The sequence below is a fragment of the Oryzias melastigma genome, linkage group LG3 (assembly GCF_002922805.2).
Source record: "Oryzias melastigma strain HK-1 linkage group LG3, ASM292280v2, whole genome shotgun sequence".
NCBI lineage: Eukaryota > Metazoa > Chordata > Actinopteri > Beloniformes > Adrianichthyidae > Oryzias > Oryzias melastigma.
Genome location: NC_050514.1, coordinates 12,108,385 through 12,126,423, shown reverse-complemented (window position 1 = coordinate 12,126,423; position 18,039 = coordinate 12,108,385). Strand labels below are relative to the sequence as shown.

The 18,039-nt window shown below is 42.2% G+C and overlaps 2 protein-coding genes across 6 annotated transcripts in view; one reads left to right on the top strand and one right to left on the bottom strand.

Annotated features, from left to right (window-relative positions):
* The window catches only part of LOC112160615 (protein TANC1), a 39,289-nt gene extending 28,341 nt beyond the window's left edge, over positions 1–10,948 (top strand). For both annotated transcript variants that reach the window (XM_024295262.2, XM_024295261.2), the window contains exons 15-29: positions 56–159; positions 232–340; positions 616–738; positions 816–1,052; positions 1,159–1,368; positions 1,555–1,636; positions 3,683–3,816; positions 3,896–4,019; positions 4,107–4,282; positions 5,860–5,992; positions 6,266–6,295; positions 6,381–6,472; positions 6,548–6,694; positions 8,557–8,657; positions 8,783–10,948. In XM_024295262.2, coding sequence (XP_024151030.1) covers positions 56–159; positions 232–340; positions 616–738; positions 816–1,052; positions 1,159–1,368; positions 1,555–1,636; positions 3,683–3,816; positions 3,896–4,019; positions 4,107–4,282; positions 5,860–5,992; positions 6,266–6,295; positions 6,381–6,472; positions 6,548–6,694; positions 8,557–8,657; positions 8,783–10,130 — 3,150 coding nt within the window. In that variant the 3' untranslated portion in view covers positions 10,131–10,948. The remainder of the gene's footprint in view (positions 1–55; positions 160–231; positions 341–615; positions 739–815; positions 1,053–1,158; positions 1,369–1,554; positions 1,637–3,682; positions 3,817–3,895; positions 4,020–4,106; positions 4,283–5,859; positions 5,993–6,265; positions 6,296–6,380; positions 6,473–6,547; positions 6,695–8,556; positions 8,658–8,782) is intronic.
* Positions 10,949–10,950: 2 nt separating this feature from the next.
* Positions 10,951–18,039, bottom strand: part of wdsub1 (WD repeat, sterile alpha motif and U-box domain containing 1) — an 11,982-nt gene continuing 4,893 nt past the window's right edge. The window contains exons 8-13 of one of the 4 annotated variants that reach the window (XM_024295265.2): positions 15,721–15,827; positions 15,593–15,625; positions 14,523–14,549; positions 13,492–13,671; positions 12,386–12,520; positions 10,951–12,313 (exon numbers count right to left, since the gene is read on the bottom strand). In XM_024295265.2, coding sequence (XP_024151033.1) covers positions 12,162–12,313; positions 12,386–12,520; positions 13,492–13,671; positions 14,523–14,549; positions 15,593–15,625; positions 15,721–15,827 — 634 coding nt within the window. In that variant the 3' untranslated portion in view covers positions 10,951–12,161. Of the gene's footprint in view, positions 12,314–12,385; positions 13,176–13,491; positions 13,672–14,522; positions 14,550–15,592; positions 15,626–15,720; positions 15,828–18,039 lie in introns of those variants that run through there. The other 3 variants (XM_036209748.1, XM_024295264.2, XM_024295263.2) reach the window with 3 other exon arrangements.

The window sequence follows — 18,039 nt, the reverse complement described above, 5'->3', positions numbered from 1 at the left end:
CCTCTTTGTGTGGATTGTCACATCTGTTCATTTTCTCGAGATGCTCGTCTTCCAGGTGAAACGCAGGGATGGTACCCGGATGCTGTGTCATCCCTCCTTCAGGGAGTGGCTCGTTTGGAGAGGTGATGAAGAGAGCAACGACTTTCTTTGTGAACCGAGGTACGACTTCTACAGTCAAAATCACAAAAAATTGGAGTAGAAAGATGTAACCAAAGCTCTGTATGTCTACAGGAGTGGCCATGCACTCTTGGCTTTCATGTTATCCAGACAGGAGGGAAAGCTGAACCGCCAACAGACTATGGAACTGGGTCATCACATCCTCAAAGCCCACATATTCAAGGTAAAAAGAGACTTTGCGTATTGGTGTAATCATGAAAATACCTATTTAATTAGCTGTTTAAAATGTCAGGATGACATGAAATCCGTGTTTTAATGAGGTATTAGATAGCTTTAATCACTGCTTTAACCAATAATGCAAAAAATAATAATAATATTTGTAGATTTGGCCCAATCTTTAAATTAAACTCGATTTCTTTTCTTTTCTTTTTATGAAATCTTGTAAAACTTTGAGATTTTGGAATGACATTGAATGCATCTCCGTTTATACATTGTCAGGGTCTGAGTAAGAAGACCGGTGTGTCCTCCAGTGTTCTTCAGGCAGTGTGGGTAAACTGCAGCACAGACAGTTTATCTGCAGCACTGGCCTCCCTGAGGAACCTCTACACACCTAACATCAAGGTATGCACTTTAAACACACCGCAGTGTGGACAAATTCAAACAATAGCACCATCATACTTATTTCTGTCTTTCTCCAGGTTAGCCGCCTGCTGATGCTCGGGGGTGCCAGTGTCACCTGGTGTACGGAGGTGATAGGACACGCCCCCATCCTGGCTGTTCACGCCCATCTGGGGCATGTGGAGATGGTTGCTTTGCTGCTTGAAATGGGTGCTGCAGTGGATGGGACCACTGACAGTGGCATGACGCCCCTCTGTCTCGCCGCCGCCGCAGGGCACGCCGACATTGTTACCCTGCTTTGCAAGAAAGGAGCTAAGGTCGGAGTTGCTTTTCTTGTGGGATTCTGTTGAAAATGGGAGAACATTTTACAACTTGTTCAGGATGAATTCTTGGCAATAAATGAAACAAATGTCTCTGCATCAGGTGGGCCATGCTGATAAGAACGGCCAGTGTGCTCTGGTCCATGCGGGACTGAGGGGCCATGCAGAAATCATCACCTTCCTGCTGGGCCAGGACTGGGGAGCAGAGGTTTCCAGTGACCCACAGCAGCACCACAGCAACGAATCAATGACTGGGAAAAGACAGGCAGCTCAGCAGGCAGTCACTGCAGCAGCCAGTGTGGGACACACACAGGTATGAACTGCTTTCAAACCGTCGGCTTAAAGTCCTCCTCGTGTAGAGCACAAAGCTCGTCCTTGACAGAGTATTTCTTAGGTGCTCTTTGTTATTTTTTGTGGTCAAGGTCTGCGTCCGCTTTGTTCCATTTTCTGCACGGCGAGCCAGAAATAGAGGACTGTAAAAACTGTGTTTTTCCTTCAGGTGGTGAAAAGCTTGCTGGACTTGAAAGATGAACAGCTGGCAGTGCAGATGGACGTTCCTGACTCACTCTGGGGAGAAACGGGTTTGTTTCTCCTATCAGTCACATAGATTCGTCTTTCTCTTCATCAGTGTGTGATGGAGTCGGGCTCAAGGGCATCGGTGTAACATGTCAGACGCACTCAAGCTCTCTGTGGATGATAAAGTTCACCTGTACATGGATACAGATGTAACACAGAGTGTCTCCATTAACTGCTTACAGCATCTTTTTTTAGAAAACTTTATTCAGTCGCAATCACACAGAAAATCTTACTTTTGTACGAAGCATTCTGTTATTTAATTGTAAGACTTTTACCTCCATCACAGATGTGCTTATCCAGCCTGGAGAATTCTGTTAGGTCAATTTCCTGAGAGCATGCTGGATGAGGCCTGCATGTCTGCCTGCAGCACCATTACACTGTAATTCTATTTTCCTACCCCCTGCAGCCATGAAGCAGAAAAGATGGAGGCATAAAATGACCCTCTTGTATCCCCACTCCTCCGGTTTGTTTTAGACTCAGCAGAGATATCATGAGATTACTTTTGCATTAGAGAGGTTTCAGTGGTCTCGAACCAGGTTTTAAAAAATCTCTTGGGATCCACAGCTGACTGTGTCGCAGTCCTTAAAGTCCCACATCCTTGATCTTTTTTAAAAGCGTTCCCTGTGGTCTTTTAACTAGTCCATTTTAAGGCAAAAATAAAATGTTTTCTATGACATAGTTTCTGTAGAGCAGCAGTAGTTCATTAGAAATTTGCCTCTGAGTTGGCACGAAGTGAGTTTACTTACATTTCCCATCATCCTCTAGTTTACACTCTCTCCTGCTAGCTTACAGCCCTCACAACCCCAAGCTAACATTAGTGGTGCAACAAAAACAACGACCAGTATTAGATATCCAGCTGTATAGTTTCAAGACTCTGGTACTTTTTCACAAAATGCCGCTTGGCAAATTTGGCAGGTGACTGCACGGCGGAATTTCCAATTGGATAATTGTAATTTACACACTGTATGATCACCACAGAGGTTTTAAGAAAAAGTTAAAATGTTATGGTGACCGAATGATTTTTCTCTAAAAGTTGACTTGAGTCAACTTGGCCGCCCGGGCACACTTCAAGGTCACGTGGTGGGGTATATATCAAGTACCACATGCCGCCTGGTTGGTGGTATATAAAAAAAGGACTATTCTGCACTTCTGATGGCCGCTGTCCACGTTCATGATGATGCATAGCATTTTCATAAATGTGGAGCGGTGGCATGAAATTTTTAAGATTTTGCCAACTCTTCCCCATCATGCATTTCTTTTTGTGACTGTAGCACAAGCTCAACCAAGGAAAACAAAGACGTACATGGATCTATTTGTTTGAAAGTTAACGCATCAGAGCGGAGTGGAGCAGGGACCTCATGGCTGTCTGATTGTAATTTCTAGATCACACTTACAAGCTTTTTCCACTGCATTTTTCCTCTGCTCCAGATTCCCATTGATTTGAATGAAGAAATACAGTTTTAATCTACATTGTCCTCCATCATCAGAAAAATGCTACAAGAACATGGTGAAAACACAATATTTCATTGGATTGAGTCTCTGAATAGTCTTTGTGTTTGCAAAGTTCAACTACTTGAATTTGATCTGAATAGAGACAGTTCCTTCTTTAAGTCATTTTAAAGCAACTCCTTTTTAAAAGCAGTGCTCCATAATTGATCTGTCCATTGAAGCATGTAGACACATAAAGCGTATAATTTATTCTGGTTAAAAGCATCAATATTTTCGCTTTTATCCCCCAGCTGCCTCATTAGATGCAGGACTTACAAACTATAAAAATGGAACACGGTTTGTCAAAGTAACACGATCTTCTAAAAGCTCTGTAGAGATTTACTTCGATTGCAGTTTGTTTTCTTCCTAGATGTTGAGGAAGTTAAAAAGGGGGACACTGCAGTTATCTGCAGTGCGGCTCCAGTGTGTATGTACTTGGCTGAGTAGCTGCTACATTTTTGGTTTTTGTGTGGCATCTCTGTCTGTTCTTTTCTACTGAAATGTGTCAGTTGCATGTGTTTTTTCTGCCACGTCATCTCATCTGCGTGCCTTCCCTCTGTCAGTGCTGAGCGCGGCAGCAGGGCGAGGGAGGACAGAGATGTGCGCCCTCCTCCTGGAGCGAGGAGCGAGGCTGGAGATACCAAATCGCAGAGGAATGGTGCCTCTGCTTAGTGCGGCCAAACATGGACACACACAGGTGAACAGGATTGCTGCTTTTATCCTCTAATTCTGAATGTTTTTCCTTTTTCAACATTTTCTCCTCCCTTATGTTCCAGGTTGTAGAGTTGCTCCTAAAGCAAGGTGCTGATATTAATGTGAGTGACAAACAGGGTCGCAACGCGCTGATCCTGGCTGCTGCTGAGGGCCACACCAGCACCGTGGAGCTGTTGATGTTAAAGGGTGAGAGCTCTCACCTTTCGCAGCGACACCTAAGTGTGTTTCCTGATTGTCCGAGAACAAGGTTTGTGTTGTTTGTGGTTCCCCCAGGTGCCGCTCTGTCCTCTGCTGATCAGGAGGGGCTGACTGCACTTAGCTGGGCCTGCATGAAGGGCCAGAAAGGTGTGGTGCAGCTAATGGTGGAGGCAGGCGCGGACCTGAACCAACCCGACAGGCAGGGACGAACTCCGCTTGACCTGGCTGCTCTGAACGGCGATGCAGACACTGTGGGTTTCATGCAAGTTTCTGAATGATTTTAGGTTTACAATGAAAACATTTTCATTGAAAAGGGTTCCTTAAAATGAATGCAAACGTGAAGAAAGTCCTCAGAAAATCAGCTAATTAATGTCTCTTATTATCGTCATTTTAAATTCTTTTAGGAAATGACAGAAATCACATTTAAATCATTTTCCCTGTAGCAATCACACTCCACGTGGAGTCAGAAAGCTCCAATCTAAGCCTGTCATTCACTGTTGATCAGCAGGAGGACTCACAACAATCTGATAATTAACAAAATTTTCAAGTGAGGGAAATGAAGCGGCAGACAGCTCAGTTGGTAATGTCTGCTAACGTAGCCCCATGTGCAGCGTGTAATCAAGCTGATAAATGAGATATTAAATAGGGAAGCACTCTGTCTTTCAAGGTTTCACTAGAATAAATTAAAAAAAAAGATGCATTTTAGTTATTAAGAAAACCATGTCGCTGCAAAAAAACATCAAAATGCAAAAATTAAGTAAATCAATGCTGGTTTTTAATGAATTAAGACAGTAAATGGTAGTGAAGTTTTGCAGATCTCAGCCACACATTATCAAAATTGATGAGGAGCAATGCATAGAAGCTAGTTTACAAACAATGTAAATCTCACTTAGTGAGAAAATATTTAACTAAGTTTTCCCAGCAACAGCAGGGGTCTGCAACCTCAGTGCTAAGTTGCATCAGATTATAAAACATATCAGTATTTTGGGTGCACTTTATGTTTCAAAATGTACAGAAAATTTTTTAAAGAAAGTAAATTTCTGACTAAACAAACTGGAGTTTGTATTTAAGAAAAAAAGTATTTAAGGAATCTAATAAAGATTGAACAAATATAGATTTTAATGTGTGCTACATGTGAAACCTTCTGCCTCATTTGTGAACAGAATAGGCTGGCAGGCTACCACTAAAGCATATGGGGCTGTTTGTTTGTTGGCAGTGCTTTAATTTCCATAATATGGAAACAAATTACCCTGATAAATCTCAAAATTAAACCAACTCTGCCACCAGCATACTGACAGACCGTCAAATCAGAAACAGAATTGTTTTTAGAAATTGATTTGTAAGTTTTCCATCTGAGTTAAAAATGTTTACAAAATGACAAGCTGGTAAATGCTGAACCGGATCTAACGACAGAGCTTCCAGAGTTGTGTGTTTTTGACAGACAAAACCAAGATGGAGGTGTTTGATAGTGTGCACAATAGACAATGCCAGTCATACATGCCAAACACGGCGGTGGAGCTATGATGATTTGGGCCCGTTTTATTGTTTGACTTAGCTAAAGACTTCTCTTTATTACGTCCTACAATGAAAATACTATATTTAAAAAATGAAAGTTGTTAATTTTTTCAAATTTTTTTATTATTATTCACAAAACATATTACAATTTTTAAGATGTTGTGCATTGGCATCGTGCTTACACATGATTTTGTGATGCTGAATTTTTACATTTTCAAAGGACACGTTGATTTTTATGACATCCTTAACAATGAAAGACAGTTTTTTTTTTCAGAATAATACAAATCAGTGCTAAAATCCATTATTTTCTCAGGTGCATAGCCTAGTGGAGCATGGAGCAGTGCTGGAGCGACCGGACAACAGTGGTACCAGAGGTTCAGACCGAGCGCCTGGCTGTCAGAACCCAGCTCTGGTGGCTTCACTGCTTAAAAAGGGATCCAAGACAAGTAACAGAAAACATTTTATCATATTCAAACTCAAAGGGGTGATGATTTTTCTAGCAGTTAACAGCTCCTGAACCAGAAACATAACTTCAAAAACAGCCCAAAAATCGAATCTTTAGTGACTGCATTCACATTTGTTTCTGACTGTGTTTAATCAATAGTCTTTTTCTTTTGTACTTCAGTCCGACTTATTGCAATAATTTATCTTACAGTTTTACATTTTCTTCTCTGATCCATTTTTCACCTCTTTTTTCGATCTCTTCCATCAACCAAAAGGCTACAGAACGGCTCCACACGATCGATCAGGTAAATGATTTATGTGAGATACAAAGCAAGAACTCACAAGACGATACAGCTAATATTAAGATGAGTGTGTGCAACATTCCATTAGGTCATGCTACATGGGCTATGGCTTCCTCCAAACCCGATATCCTCCTCATCCTCCTGCAGAAGATGATGGAGGAAGGGAACATTCTTTATAAGGTATCTTGAAGTGATTTCTATTGGAATCTTTGGATCTGTGCTCAAAGCTGAGGATCTCCACCTTGTGTTTCTCAGAAGGGGCGAATGAAGGAGGCAGGCCAGCGCTATCAGTACGCTCTGAGGAAGCTGCCTCGCGAGGGGCAGGGGGAGGAGCTAAAGGGCCTCAAAGACCTGCAAGTCTCCCTTTATCTGAACCTTTCTCGCTGTCGCAGGAAAACCAATGTAAGCGCTCTGAAACTGCTCATGCACTATTTAGCGCTGCCAGGTTTATTAGAGTGCAGCAAGACCAGTCAGGCGAGGGGCATGTTTCTTTAAGGATATACAGTTTATCTCTAGAAAGACTCCGGCTTCATGTCAAGTCAAAGCAAGTGCTGTGATTAGATTTAAAGTCTCACTCAGATCATTATTTATCTATTTTTAAAAGCGTTATCAGTTGTCTTTTAACTATGATAAAATAAAAAAACCTGTATTGTTTTGTAGGACATAGTTTCTGTAGAGCAGCAGTAGTTCATTAAAAATTTGCCAACATTACCGGTGTGACAAAAATGCAGAGCAAAACTGGAGTTATCCAGCTGTATAGTTTCAAGACTCTGGTCAAATATCTCAAAATGCCACCGCACAGCAAACTCATTGCAGGTTTTTTAGTGAATTCGGCAGGTAGCTGCTGTGTGGCATTTTAGTTGAGTAATTTGTAACTGTTACTTGTAATCTACACACCGCAGGGAAGGTGTGGAGGTTTTAAGAAAAAGTTTAAATTCTGCGATTTCTCTCTAAAAGTTGACACCGGTCAGTGGCTGCCCGCCACATTTCGATGTTGCGCAGTGGCCAACCCATTCTCATTCCCAAGTTGTTACATATTGACGTTTGGTTCGGGCCCCTTCCGCCTCACTTTTAGGCATTTTAGGTTTCCCCAACTCGTCATCTTTTGACGTGCTGGTTGTTTGTAAAATCAAGGGTCTGCAAGCGGGTGCTATCCGGTGCTGTACTGAATGTGGTACCGGATGCGCACTGGACCTCGTGACATGTCCAGTACCGGTACCCTAAAACAGTCTCTTTACCCTAACCATAACTCGGTACTGGTTCGCATCCAGTTAGCGCCCGGTGCCACGTCTGGTGCCGGTGTCGGGTTAGAATTTGGGTACCAGTGCGCTATCCGCTATGGTACTGGACCGGTTCTGGTTCGCGGCCTGGAGGTTGGGGACCCGTGGTTTAATAGTTACTTCTACATCACAACTACAATCTTTTTTTAAATGTCATTTTTTTATGTCTGCTCTTTATTCATAACAGTTTAAATAAATAAATACACAGAAATGCAATTTTAAGTTTAAATTCAATTTTCCTTAGTGTGTCTTTAATACGTTTGCAGTGAACCATTTGAAAACGTAGAAGCAGCTGCTGACTCCATGAATAAGTGTATATAAGGGATGGGCGTGGCTAAGGGCTATAGGTCTGGAACCCACCCTGGTGGTTACAGATGTCCTAACAGACTGTAGAAATACCATCCTTAGGGTCACTGCGGCCGGTGGATGTTGGATGCAGATAATGCGATGTGATGAGGTCGCTCTGCCTGGCCAAGCGGAAGCTTTCTCTTGCTCCTCTGCGTAGAGTTATTTACAGTGGACGTTTAACTGGGGTAGCTAAATGTCCGCATCATAAGAGGAGCCAGTCGACGGGGGCCAGCAGGGAGACTACATGACACCGCCATTAAACATTTAGCAGCAATGATCACAATCTCACAGCCAAGGCTGTCATTTTGACCTTGCTCCTCTGGACCAAATCACGAGACGCCCGACTCGTTAAATATTCACCTGAGAGCGATGAAGAGAGCAGCAGCTATCCTAAAATATAAGCATGTTTTTTTCTCCCCCTGCTTCTGTCCTCCATCAATAAAGAGAGTCATCAGTCACATATAATGAAGCTGCAAACAAACGCTTTATTTATTGGAATCACATTAAATCATTTCTTCATCTTAAAACAGCCTCCAGCCAATCATCACTGCCACTCTGTTAGCTCCATTCTGCATTTTATTACCTATTTTTTTAAATGTTATTCTTCATCTAATGCTCTGTTCTGTCTTAAAACAGGATTTTGGCATAGCTGAGGAGTTTGCAACGAAAGCTCTGGAGCTTAAGCCCAGGTCCTATGAAGCCTATTATGCCAGAGCCCGAGCCAAGAGGAGTAGCAGGTATTTTAATGAAGTGTTGTTTGAAAGCAGATCAGTGAGCGGATGCGTTGGGATGCTCCATCCCCGTGGCACTCTGAAGCAAGTATTTTTAAAGCTCTTTTGTTCATTTCCTCTGTCCTCCAAAGGCAGTTTGCTGCAGCGCTGGCAGACCTCCACGAAGCAGCACGACTTTGCCCGACCAACCGGGAGATCCGCCGCCTGCTGGCACGTGTAGAGGAGGAATGCAAGCATTACAAGAAGATATCCGGCGGCAACTTGACACAGGGTTACAGCAAGGACCCTCACACCCACCACCATCACCACCACCAGCCCGCAGAGGAGGAAACAGACAATTGTTCGCAGGGAAGTCTAGAGAGACTATTCCCAGTAGAGCAGGCAGATGCAGAGAGGGAGGAGGACAAGGAGGAAGGGGATGAAGTGAGCCTCCAATGTGGGAAAAGTCCAGAGTTTTGGCTTCTGAATCCGTACGCTCCGAACAGGACTCTTCCGGGAAACCTGGCCTTTGGTTCAGTGGACCAGCCGCCGTGTTTTCCTCCTCAAGAAGAATATTCACCGAGCCAGCTGTTTGTGGATGAGCCGGCTCCAGGCATCAGTAGGCAGAGTCAGAGCCAGAGCAGCAGGACTCAGCACCACTGCCACTCCCTCCAGTCGGGGAGCAGGGTCGGGGTCAGGCCCATGTCTCTGTGCGGCCCCTCTAGTCCTCTTCCAGGGAGGCACATCTCCACCTCCTTGAGGCCCGCACCCACTTTAGGTCTTGATATTGGACCAGTGAGTGAACACTCCGGAACGCTCAGCCCCACTGAGCATTATCACCCCATGTCCCCCAGCAGCTCCTCACCACCTGGACCTTTCCAGATGTACCAGCCACGCTCTGCCAGTTTCTCCAGGGGCCCCGACAGGCTGTCCACTCACGCGGTGCCTCTGGATGGACTGGCCCTCGCCCTGGGGTCCGGTATGGAGGTGAGGAGGGACGGCGGTGGAGGAGGAACGGCAGGCTCAAGAGGCTCCAGCTCCAGCCAGGCCTCCAGTGGGAACCTGTCAGACGGCGGGAGGCAGCAAGACGCCCCCTGTCCCATCAAGAGCAGCGGGAGCTTCAAGGCAAAACCCGACATAAAGCCCCGCCCCTTCATGGGAGTCATGGACAAATCAGTGCGAGTCCAGGGTCAGCAGACCTCTGGCTTGAGCCGACAGAGTCAAGGAGGAGCCGAAAGCTTTAGCATGTCGGTCATGGAGTGCCAAGGGCTGAACAATGAGTTCAAACGTGCCTCCTTCCAAGAGCAGCTTCCTGGGAGCCAGCAGCAGGGCAGGGAGCTGGCAGATCGCTCCCACCAGCGAGAGACCAGAGGCTCCTCATCCTCACAGCTCTGCTTCCCTGAAGGGAGGCACAGACAGGCGAGCCTCACCAGAGACAACCCCGCTCTGCACATGGCTCCGATAAAGCCCAAACGCTCCTTTATAGAGTCCAACGTCTGAACATAGATGCAGGCTGCTCTCATCACGCTACGTCTTACATGAGCCGAAAGCGGGAGGGATCGCCTCCCTCAACCTGTTCAGTAGATTTTAGCCGATCGCTGCATTTACAATCAAGAACCAGTGTTCGACTCAGGCCACTGCGCTTTTGCTTACATGTATACAATAGTGTATTCTAGAAAGCCAGACACACCCTCAGTGGGATCAGAAATAACCAGTAGTTGATTGTTCCGTTTTTAACTATATCAAATCTAGAAGTCAGAGAAGCTTTGTGCACGGATCTTCAAAATCTTGAGCTTTTAGCTGCAGGAAATGACCATTTCTATCGTCGAGCGTCTTTTACAACACATTTATATTTGTACGGTATTTGCAGATAATATATTTCCTTTAAGTGCTTATCTGTCAGCATTACAGGCTTTAGAAGAAACAGCTTTCTTCTAAAAAAATATGTAGTTTCTTGAGAAGAAAGGGATTTTCTTCATGAAAGAGTCTTTCTTGGTACATTTGATTATATAAAAAGAAACAGAATTGTAAATGAATTTGTTGGAAAGTTGCTGTCCTATTTTAACTTAAATGCATCCATATTGACTGTATGCAGTATGTTATTTATTTTTGCATAGCAGAGAACATATCCAGATGAAATGTCTATGTAGATACAAAGAGAGCCTTACAAAGTGAAGGATGGAAGAAAACTTTACAGAGACTTCTTACATTGCTATATGCCCATAGTTCTCATATACCCTCTTTTCAGAGTCATACTATGCTATTCAGAATGTTACCACATTATTATTGTGGTATAATAAAAAATATGAATGAAGAAATGCACTTGTTCATCGACTTCTTTAATAGTATTACACAGAAATGTTGATTAAAGGCCTTAGGGGTGATCAAAAATAGCAGATAGAAATGCTAAGGCAAGGCGTCACAGTGAAAAATAATGTAAACTTTAGATTTAGGCTGACATTTGTTAGCTAAAGACTTTCTGTTATGCGTTTCAGGTTTCCATGAACAAAACGCACATTCAAATGTAGCTGCAAAGATTTTTAAGACAATTTTCAGGCTCTACAAACTAACTCATGCCCGCATTGAAGCGGCTACTTCCAATAAGAAGTATATACGTTTCGGGTTTATGCGTTCAAAACTCACCTTCACACATAGTTACACATATTTATAACCCAATTTTCGGGCTAAATGAACAAAACTCGTGGCTATAGAACGCACATTCAAGCAGTTTCTTCTAATCAAAAGTCTAAATAAAAGTCAGTTTTAGTTAGCTTAGCAAATTTTTTAGACCAATTTTAGCATCTATGTACAAAACTCGTGGCCACTGAACGTGGGTACAAGCGGCTACTTTCAATGATCAATCTATTCAAATGCGCGTTTTAGGTTTTCACTCACAAAACTCATGTTCACATGCAGCTACACTCATTTTTGAGATCATTTTTAAGCTCTACGCACAAAACTGATTGGCGTGTTCAAGCAGCTACTTCCAATGAAAAGTCTGTAAATTTGCGTTTGAAGTTTCTGCATACAAAACTCTTGCAGTCAAGAGTAGCTACGCACATTTTTAAAACCATTTTCAGGCTTAAAATGGCTCAACGTACAAAAGTTGAGGCCACTGAACGCACTTTGCAAGGTAAACCAGGTCAAACTTTGACCAATCAGCAACTTGGATTTGGTAGTGACATATGGATCGAGTCCTGTTTGATTTTTGGAATAGAGCTGTGAAAGAAGAAGCCTGGAGCAAGATTTGTGAGATTTGCACGATTTTGAGATTTCAGGTCAAGCTTTTTCAACTCTAGGTGGCAGACATGCACTAGTAAACAGTAAAAAAGAAGCCCTTCCCTGCCTGTCTAGTGTGAGCACCCAAGATTTTACTCGCATTCTTGAACGCACGTCACATGTCCGGTGTGTCCATAGCTTTCGGGTTAGATGTTGACCCACAAGGTGGAGGTGACCAACCGTCAGAAAGCCTAACTGTTACACAGGAGCAGGGGGAGCTTTCGTTTCCTGAGTGGGAAGCTGTCCTGCATGCTATTGGCTGGTCCTCCAGCGGCCGATAGCCATCTTGAGTGTGTGGTTTGGGGTGAGCAGGGTCGTCAGTAAGGGCAGGTTGGTCATGGGGCTGGTGCGGTTCTTGGTGTTGATCCAGCTCTCGATGGCCTCTCTCTCATAGGAGTAACCATCTGTTAGGAAAAGTTTGTTAGAGAACACCAGAAAATGTAGAGGAAGAGGGGTGCTTTGGGGTGTGAGCCTACCTGCGGCGATGACGGGCTCCCTCATCAGCTCTCTGGTGATGGGACACGTGAACTCATCAGGGATGCCAGAACAAACGGAATCGGCCTTCAGCTCCTCCACCTTCCTCAGGAGTTTGCTGCGCAGCCCCACCGACTCTGAGAGGACAAAGAACAGACGAGACGGAGAGCAAGATGAACTCATCCGGCGCTGTCGTGTGTAATGAAGTCAACGTTTCGAGCATTTGTCATTCCTGCGTTTAGCACTTTGCACTCTCGGGGTGGCAAATGCGAGCGTGGGTGAGAGCGAACCGCGTCCGGTCTGTCCAATCCCAGCTAAATGCCAAAGCAGGCTCCCGTTTCTGTTCGACTCGCAGAAGAATAAAAAGGAGGACTTTAAAAATGAATGATCTCATAAAATATAGACAGCTACAGCTGAGCACTCTTAACAGCAGCAAACTCACTGGTGCGTTTTGTTTATCGCCGCCGCTTGTTCAGGAGCAAAATGCATTTCACCCCCACCTCAAGGAGAAGATGCCAGTCTCTGCCGTGGCAGTAGATAAAACAGCCCTCAACACCAAGTCAGCTCGGCTAAGAAGGTGGGATTCATGCTGTGCTGCTAAAAACAGAACAATGTGAGCACAAGCTGTCACGGCATCGATGCCGTGTAAACGGAGCGCTGATTGACAGCGACTGTGGGACGCCAGTGACGACATGGCAACACAACAAACGTTTGCTGAGAGGGACATGACGAATGCTGTCTTCGCTGGTGGACCCACTTCAGCAACACTCCCACTTCCACCTCGTGGTTTCACTTAAAAAAAAAAAAATGACACAATCCCTGAAAATTGCAGATGAAAAATGGAAAAATAAAAACTCGTGATATTAGGTGCAGATCTACCTTAAGGGACACTGTTTTTGAGTTATGTAACTCATGAAGTGCTCCAGATTAAAGTCAGAGCTGCTAAACCCGAACGCTTTGGCAGGACAAGCCATAATTATGTAATCTTCCTCAATAAAACCTAATCCATCAAAAGTCCAAACCTTTTCAAAACAACAAAACTTGTTATGTTTTCAACCAAAATGCCAGGCCCTAGAGAAGAGCGGAGCGTGATGTTTGTCCACCTCACCTATGTGCAGCTCTGACGCCAGCGTTTCCTTGGTGAGGCTCAGCAGCTCTGTCCCATCTATGTTGTTGGTCCTGAATTTGTCCACCAATCCCTGGAGGCCCTCCTCCACCAGCCACTCTGACACATCCTCCTCCGACCAATCGGCGACCAGCAGCTTTGATCGTCCCGCTGAGGCTCTCCCTGTGAGGGCGAGTCGAGGCAAAAGGGTCAGCCGCTGACAGCTGTGGCGAGCCTTTAAACAGAAATATATAGCTATATTTTCCATCCGTGGATCCGGCTGACCTGATATTGATTAGGAGGCAGCGGTTGGCAAAGAATGCATAATGATACGGAGGGTTTATTGACATTTTCATTGACGGGCTTGGCCTTTGCGGAGAGAAATACAAGTTGGATGCCTGAGCAAAAACAGGATTTATCACCTGTGAGCTCATCAGGTTAGGAGGATCATATTTACTTATTGTTTCTCTTAGGGATGTAACAATTAATCAACTTCATTGATGAATTGATTTATATTCCTACGATGCAACTAGACTGATCTGTCTAAGGCAAATTGTTAATAGAATCGATCTAGATTTAATAAATCTGAAAATACTGTTAGGATTGAGGCATGGACGGCTTATTTTACTATAGTGTAAAAACGATCATCACAGCGGATAACACACACGTGATGCAGCAAAAAATGATCAACCATTATTACAGTTCAATGTGTGAAAACACTTTGAATTTAGCAAAAATATGTGACCATACAGTGTGGTAGAATCTTCTAATAATGCCTTTTGCACTTGATCCTTAAAGAAATACAAGGAATCTGGAAAACCTCATCTGCACTAGTATTTATCTCTGAGTCTGAGTTGATGTTTTGGCTAAAAATGTCCTGAATCGATTTTAACTCAATGAATGGGATTGTTTAAAATGAACCAATATCAAGTATAAATTGAATCGGTGAGCACTAATAATGATACGAAACATTACACCCCCTCGTTGTTGTGACTTCGATTTATGACACAGTGAAGCATTTCCTGCTGTCTTACCCTCGTTTGATGTCTGTGTGTTCTCTTCTGCAAGACAAAAAGATAAAAGGAACATCTCAGATGACTGAGACGGACAGGTACGGACAAAAACAGGGTAGCGTCTGAGGTGTTTCCATCCTTGGCAGTATCAGCATCTAATATAACATTTTTCCCACTGGTCTTTTAGTTATGATTATGCCATTTTTAGCTAAAATCAACAAACTTGTTTTGTTTTTTAGGACCAGGTTGAGCAACCTTTAACACTAAAATAAGCATTTGGTCCAGGTTCTCTAACTCAGAGAGAGCCGCAAAGTTAAAAAAATACACTTTATTTATATTTTTATAGCCATTAAGGCATTCATTTATAAAATATAGCTTTAGAATGTTATCTACAATTGAGTTTTTGTATATATATATATAAAACAGATTTAACTTCTTTCACTTTTGACAATAGCACCTTCAAGTTCCTTTTAAAATAAAACACATCCTGTGTTTAATCAGATCCTCCAGCTGCAGCAGATTTACTTTAATTAAAATGCAAGAAACATGAGATTTTCTATTATTGACTTTTGTGTTCCTTCATCATTTTTCTTCTTTTACTACTGAAAATAAACATGACAACATTAGTGTAGAATTTAAATTAGTTTAAAATCTCTACATGTAAATAAAATAAGATAATGTCACTCAGATTATAAACAGTAGATTAAACCTTTTACTTTGATTTTAATCAGTTAGACCTATATGAATGTCAAAAATCTAAACATAAATTAATTAGTTAAACTTGAGGTTCAAAGCCTAAGAGCCACAATGGAGGAATAAAAGAGCTTCGTGTGGCTCCAGAGCCTCAGGTTGCAGACTCCTGTTGTAGGACATAGTTTCTGCAGAGCGGCATGAGTTCATTAGAAATTAGTTGTGGGTGACTATTGGCGGGGAGTAAGCCAAAGATGCAATTTTAAGATTAATTTTCTTTAAGTATGTCCTCAATTATCAAAAATCCCCACAAGAACATGTTATAAACAACATTTTCATCAAAGTGGGACTTTAAAATCACATAAAAGAAAAAAATGTTAATAGTAAGAAAATAATTTTACCAGGTAAAGACTTTCCTCCTCTCTGCCAGGAATCTTTGATGTCAGAGAAAAGAGAAAACAAGAGAAATAGGATTAATCAGCAACACAGGTTTCAGTCGTTTTTATGAAATCTCGCTTTCTCCTCCCACCATGTCCACCACATCCATTTTCCAGCCTCCATATGTTCACGCTTTTATCCATGGATCCCGTAGCGATCAGCGGCGATGTTGCAGAGCAGGCGCATGCTGTCACATACCTGCAGGGAAGAAAAGATCTCCATTCATCTCCTTTTAGATATTTTTCTATCACAAAGTAGCTCAACAACATTTATGTGAAAACTTAAAAAACTTCTTCCTGCAGGGATCATCTGAGGCTGACTTTAAGCTCCTTCTAGGTTTAAAGTTGCACTTGGTGCCATAAACAGAACTAATTATATGAACATTTTCCTCATCTGAGAGCCGATTCTCCTGCTTATCTTAGAAACGGCGCTACAGATCTAAATCAGGATTAAACTTACTTATTCAGTTGATTCACTGAACTCAAACCAAAGGTAATAAGTACAATTTCTCTAAAACTAAGAAAGTTGATTCACAAAAGCTCCTTGGCTTCATTCAAAGCAGTGAGAGAAAGGCTCCTACTAATGAAACATTGAGAAGTTCTCTGTCAAAGTTGCAATAAAATCAAATGAGTTTCCCGGAACGGAGTTTCGATTGACTTTTTCTGCATATCTCCTCCCGCTCCCACTTCGGAGAGGGATTTTTCAAAAATTCATCTGTCCCACTGAAAGGAGCCCGACGCCTTTCAAACACAGGTGGCTGGATTGACGTGCAAATGGCTCGTGCGCTCATTCATCCGTGACTCACCGGGATGCGTGAGAGGGGGGGGTTGGTGCTGTCATACCTTTCTGGAAAATGGAAACTCTGGAGACCATCATGCAAAAAATGGTCTCAGCCGCTCACATTAAATGCTTGAATCATATTTAACTTATCATTTATGGAATAAAGAATGAATACATTTTGCACTTAAGAATCTAAATCTTGAGGATTTAGACGTAAAAGCAGCCATGTGTGTTTGGTTTTAGATGATACGCTGCAGTTATCAAAAAGAGAATTGGGTTTGCTTAATTGTTGCTTTGGGGTACCACAAAAAAACTGCATGAAAAACAGAAAAACAGATAATACTATTTAATTTTTCTAAAAATGAATGTCCTCAAATATGTAAATTAACTCTTGCTATTTTAAAGAATAAAGCTAAGAGACCAAAAAAAGATTTTAAAAAAATATCTGCATATTAAAAAAGGCAAGGAAAATCTATTTCTTTTATCATTTATTAGCAACAAAAAGTCTTATAGTCAACAAAATAAATGTACTTCTGCACAAAAATGAAAAAAAGAACTAGATATATGCCGGTGATAATGCTAGTGTGAATGCTATAAGCTGAATGTGGCTGCTGAAGATGCTGAAGCCTAAAGTTTGCTAAATTAAATGCAGAAATAGCCACAAAAAATTGAAACATGTCTAATTTTGCTAAAATAGCTAGCAAATTGTTAAAATATTAGATAGATCCTAAATTAGCCACAAAATCTGGAAAATGTCTAAATTAGCCAAAACAGCTAGCATAATGCTGAAATATTAGCTAATCTCTAAATTAGCTTAAAAAACTGGAAAAATTTACAATTTTGTCAATATTTTAGCATATTATTTCAGATAAACTCAAAATTAGAATAAAAAAAAACAGGCAAAATGTCTAGATTAGTCTAAAATACTGTAGCTAGCATGTTGCTAAATTAAAAGCTAGACTCCAAATTACCCTAAAAAGCCAGTAGTTGCTGAACATTAAAGTTTGAATAGTGTCTCTACCTGAAAGTGAATCTGGAAGCTCACAAGTTTTAAAAATGCACAAAGTTTTTAAAAGATTTCAGCAATTCTCATTCATTTTCTATTTTGAATATTTTGCTCAATATTTCAAAAACTATACGGTTTATAAAATCCCAAAAGTACTAGCAGTAATGTCCTGAACGAGATGAACGTTTTGATACCAAGATTGCTTTAATTGTTGAAAGCGTGATTGATTTCACATGCCAAAAAACTTACAGAAACACAGGAGAATCAAAAAACCTTTATAAAAACAACAAAATGAATAAAAATGGTTTGTTATCTTTGCTTATTTCTTTGTTCTTCTTTGCATTACTGCATAACCTGCTACTCTGTTTACTTTTATTTCCTTCTCTGTTCCTTTAGTGTTTGTGCTGCTCTTCACAACACAGCTGCCTGCTCCCGGTCACAAACCTGCAATTTCCACTTTCCGAGTCAGTGGAGCTGACCAGCGGCCTGGGCCCACCGCTCAGTAATCTGAGCCAGGATGATTGTTAAATCCCTGCACACAGGAGTCATTCCCTCCTTTGCCAAGAATCTAGATGCTTGGACCAGAGGATGCAGCGCTCCTACATGGTTTACGAAGAAAAAAAA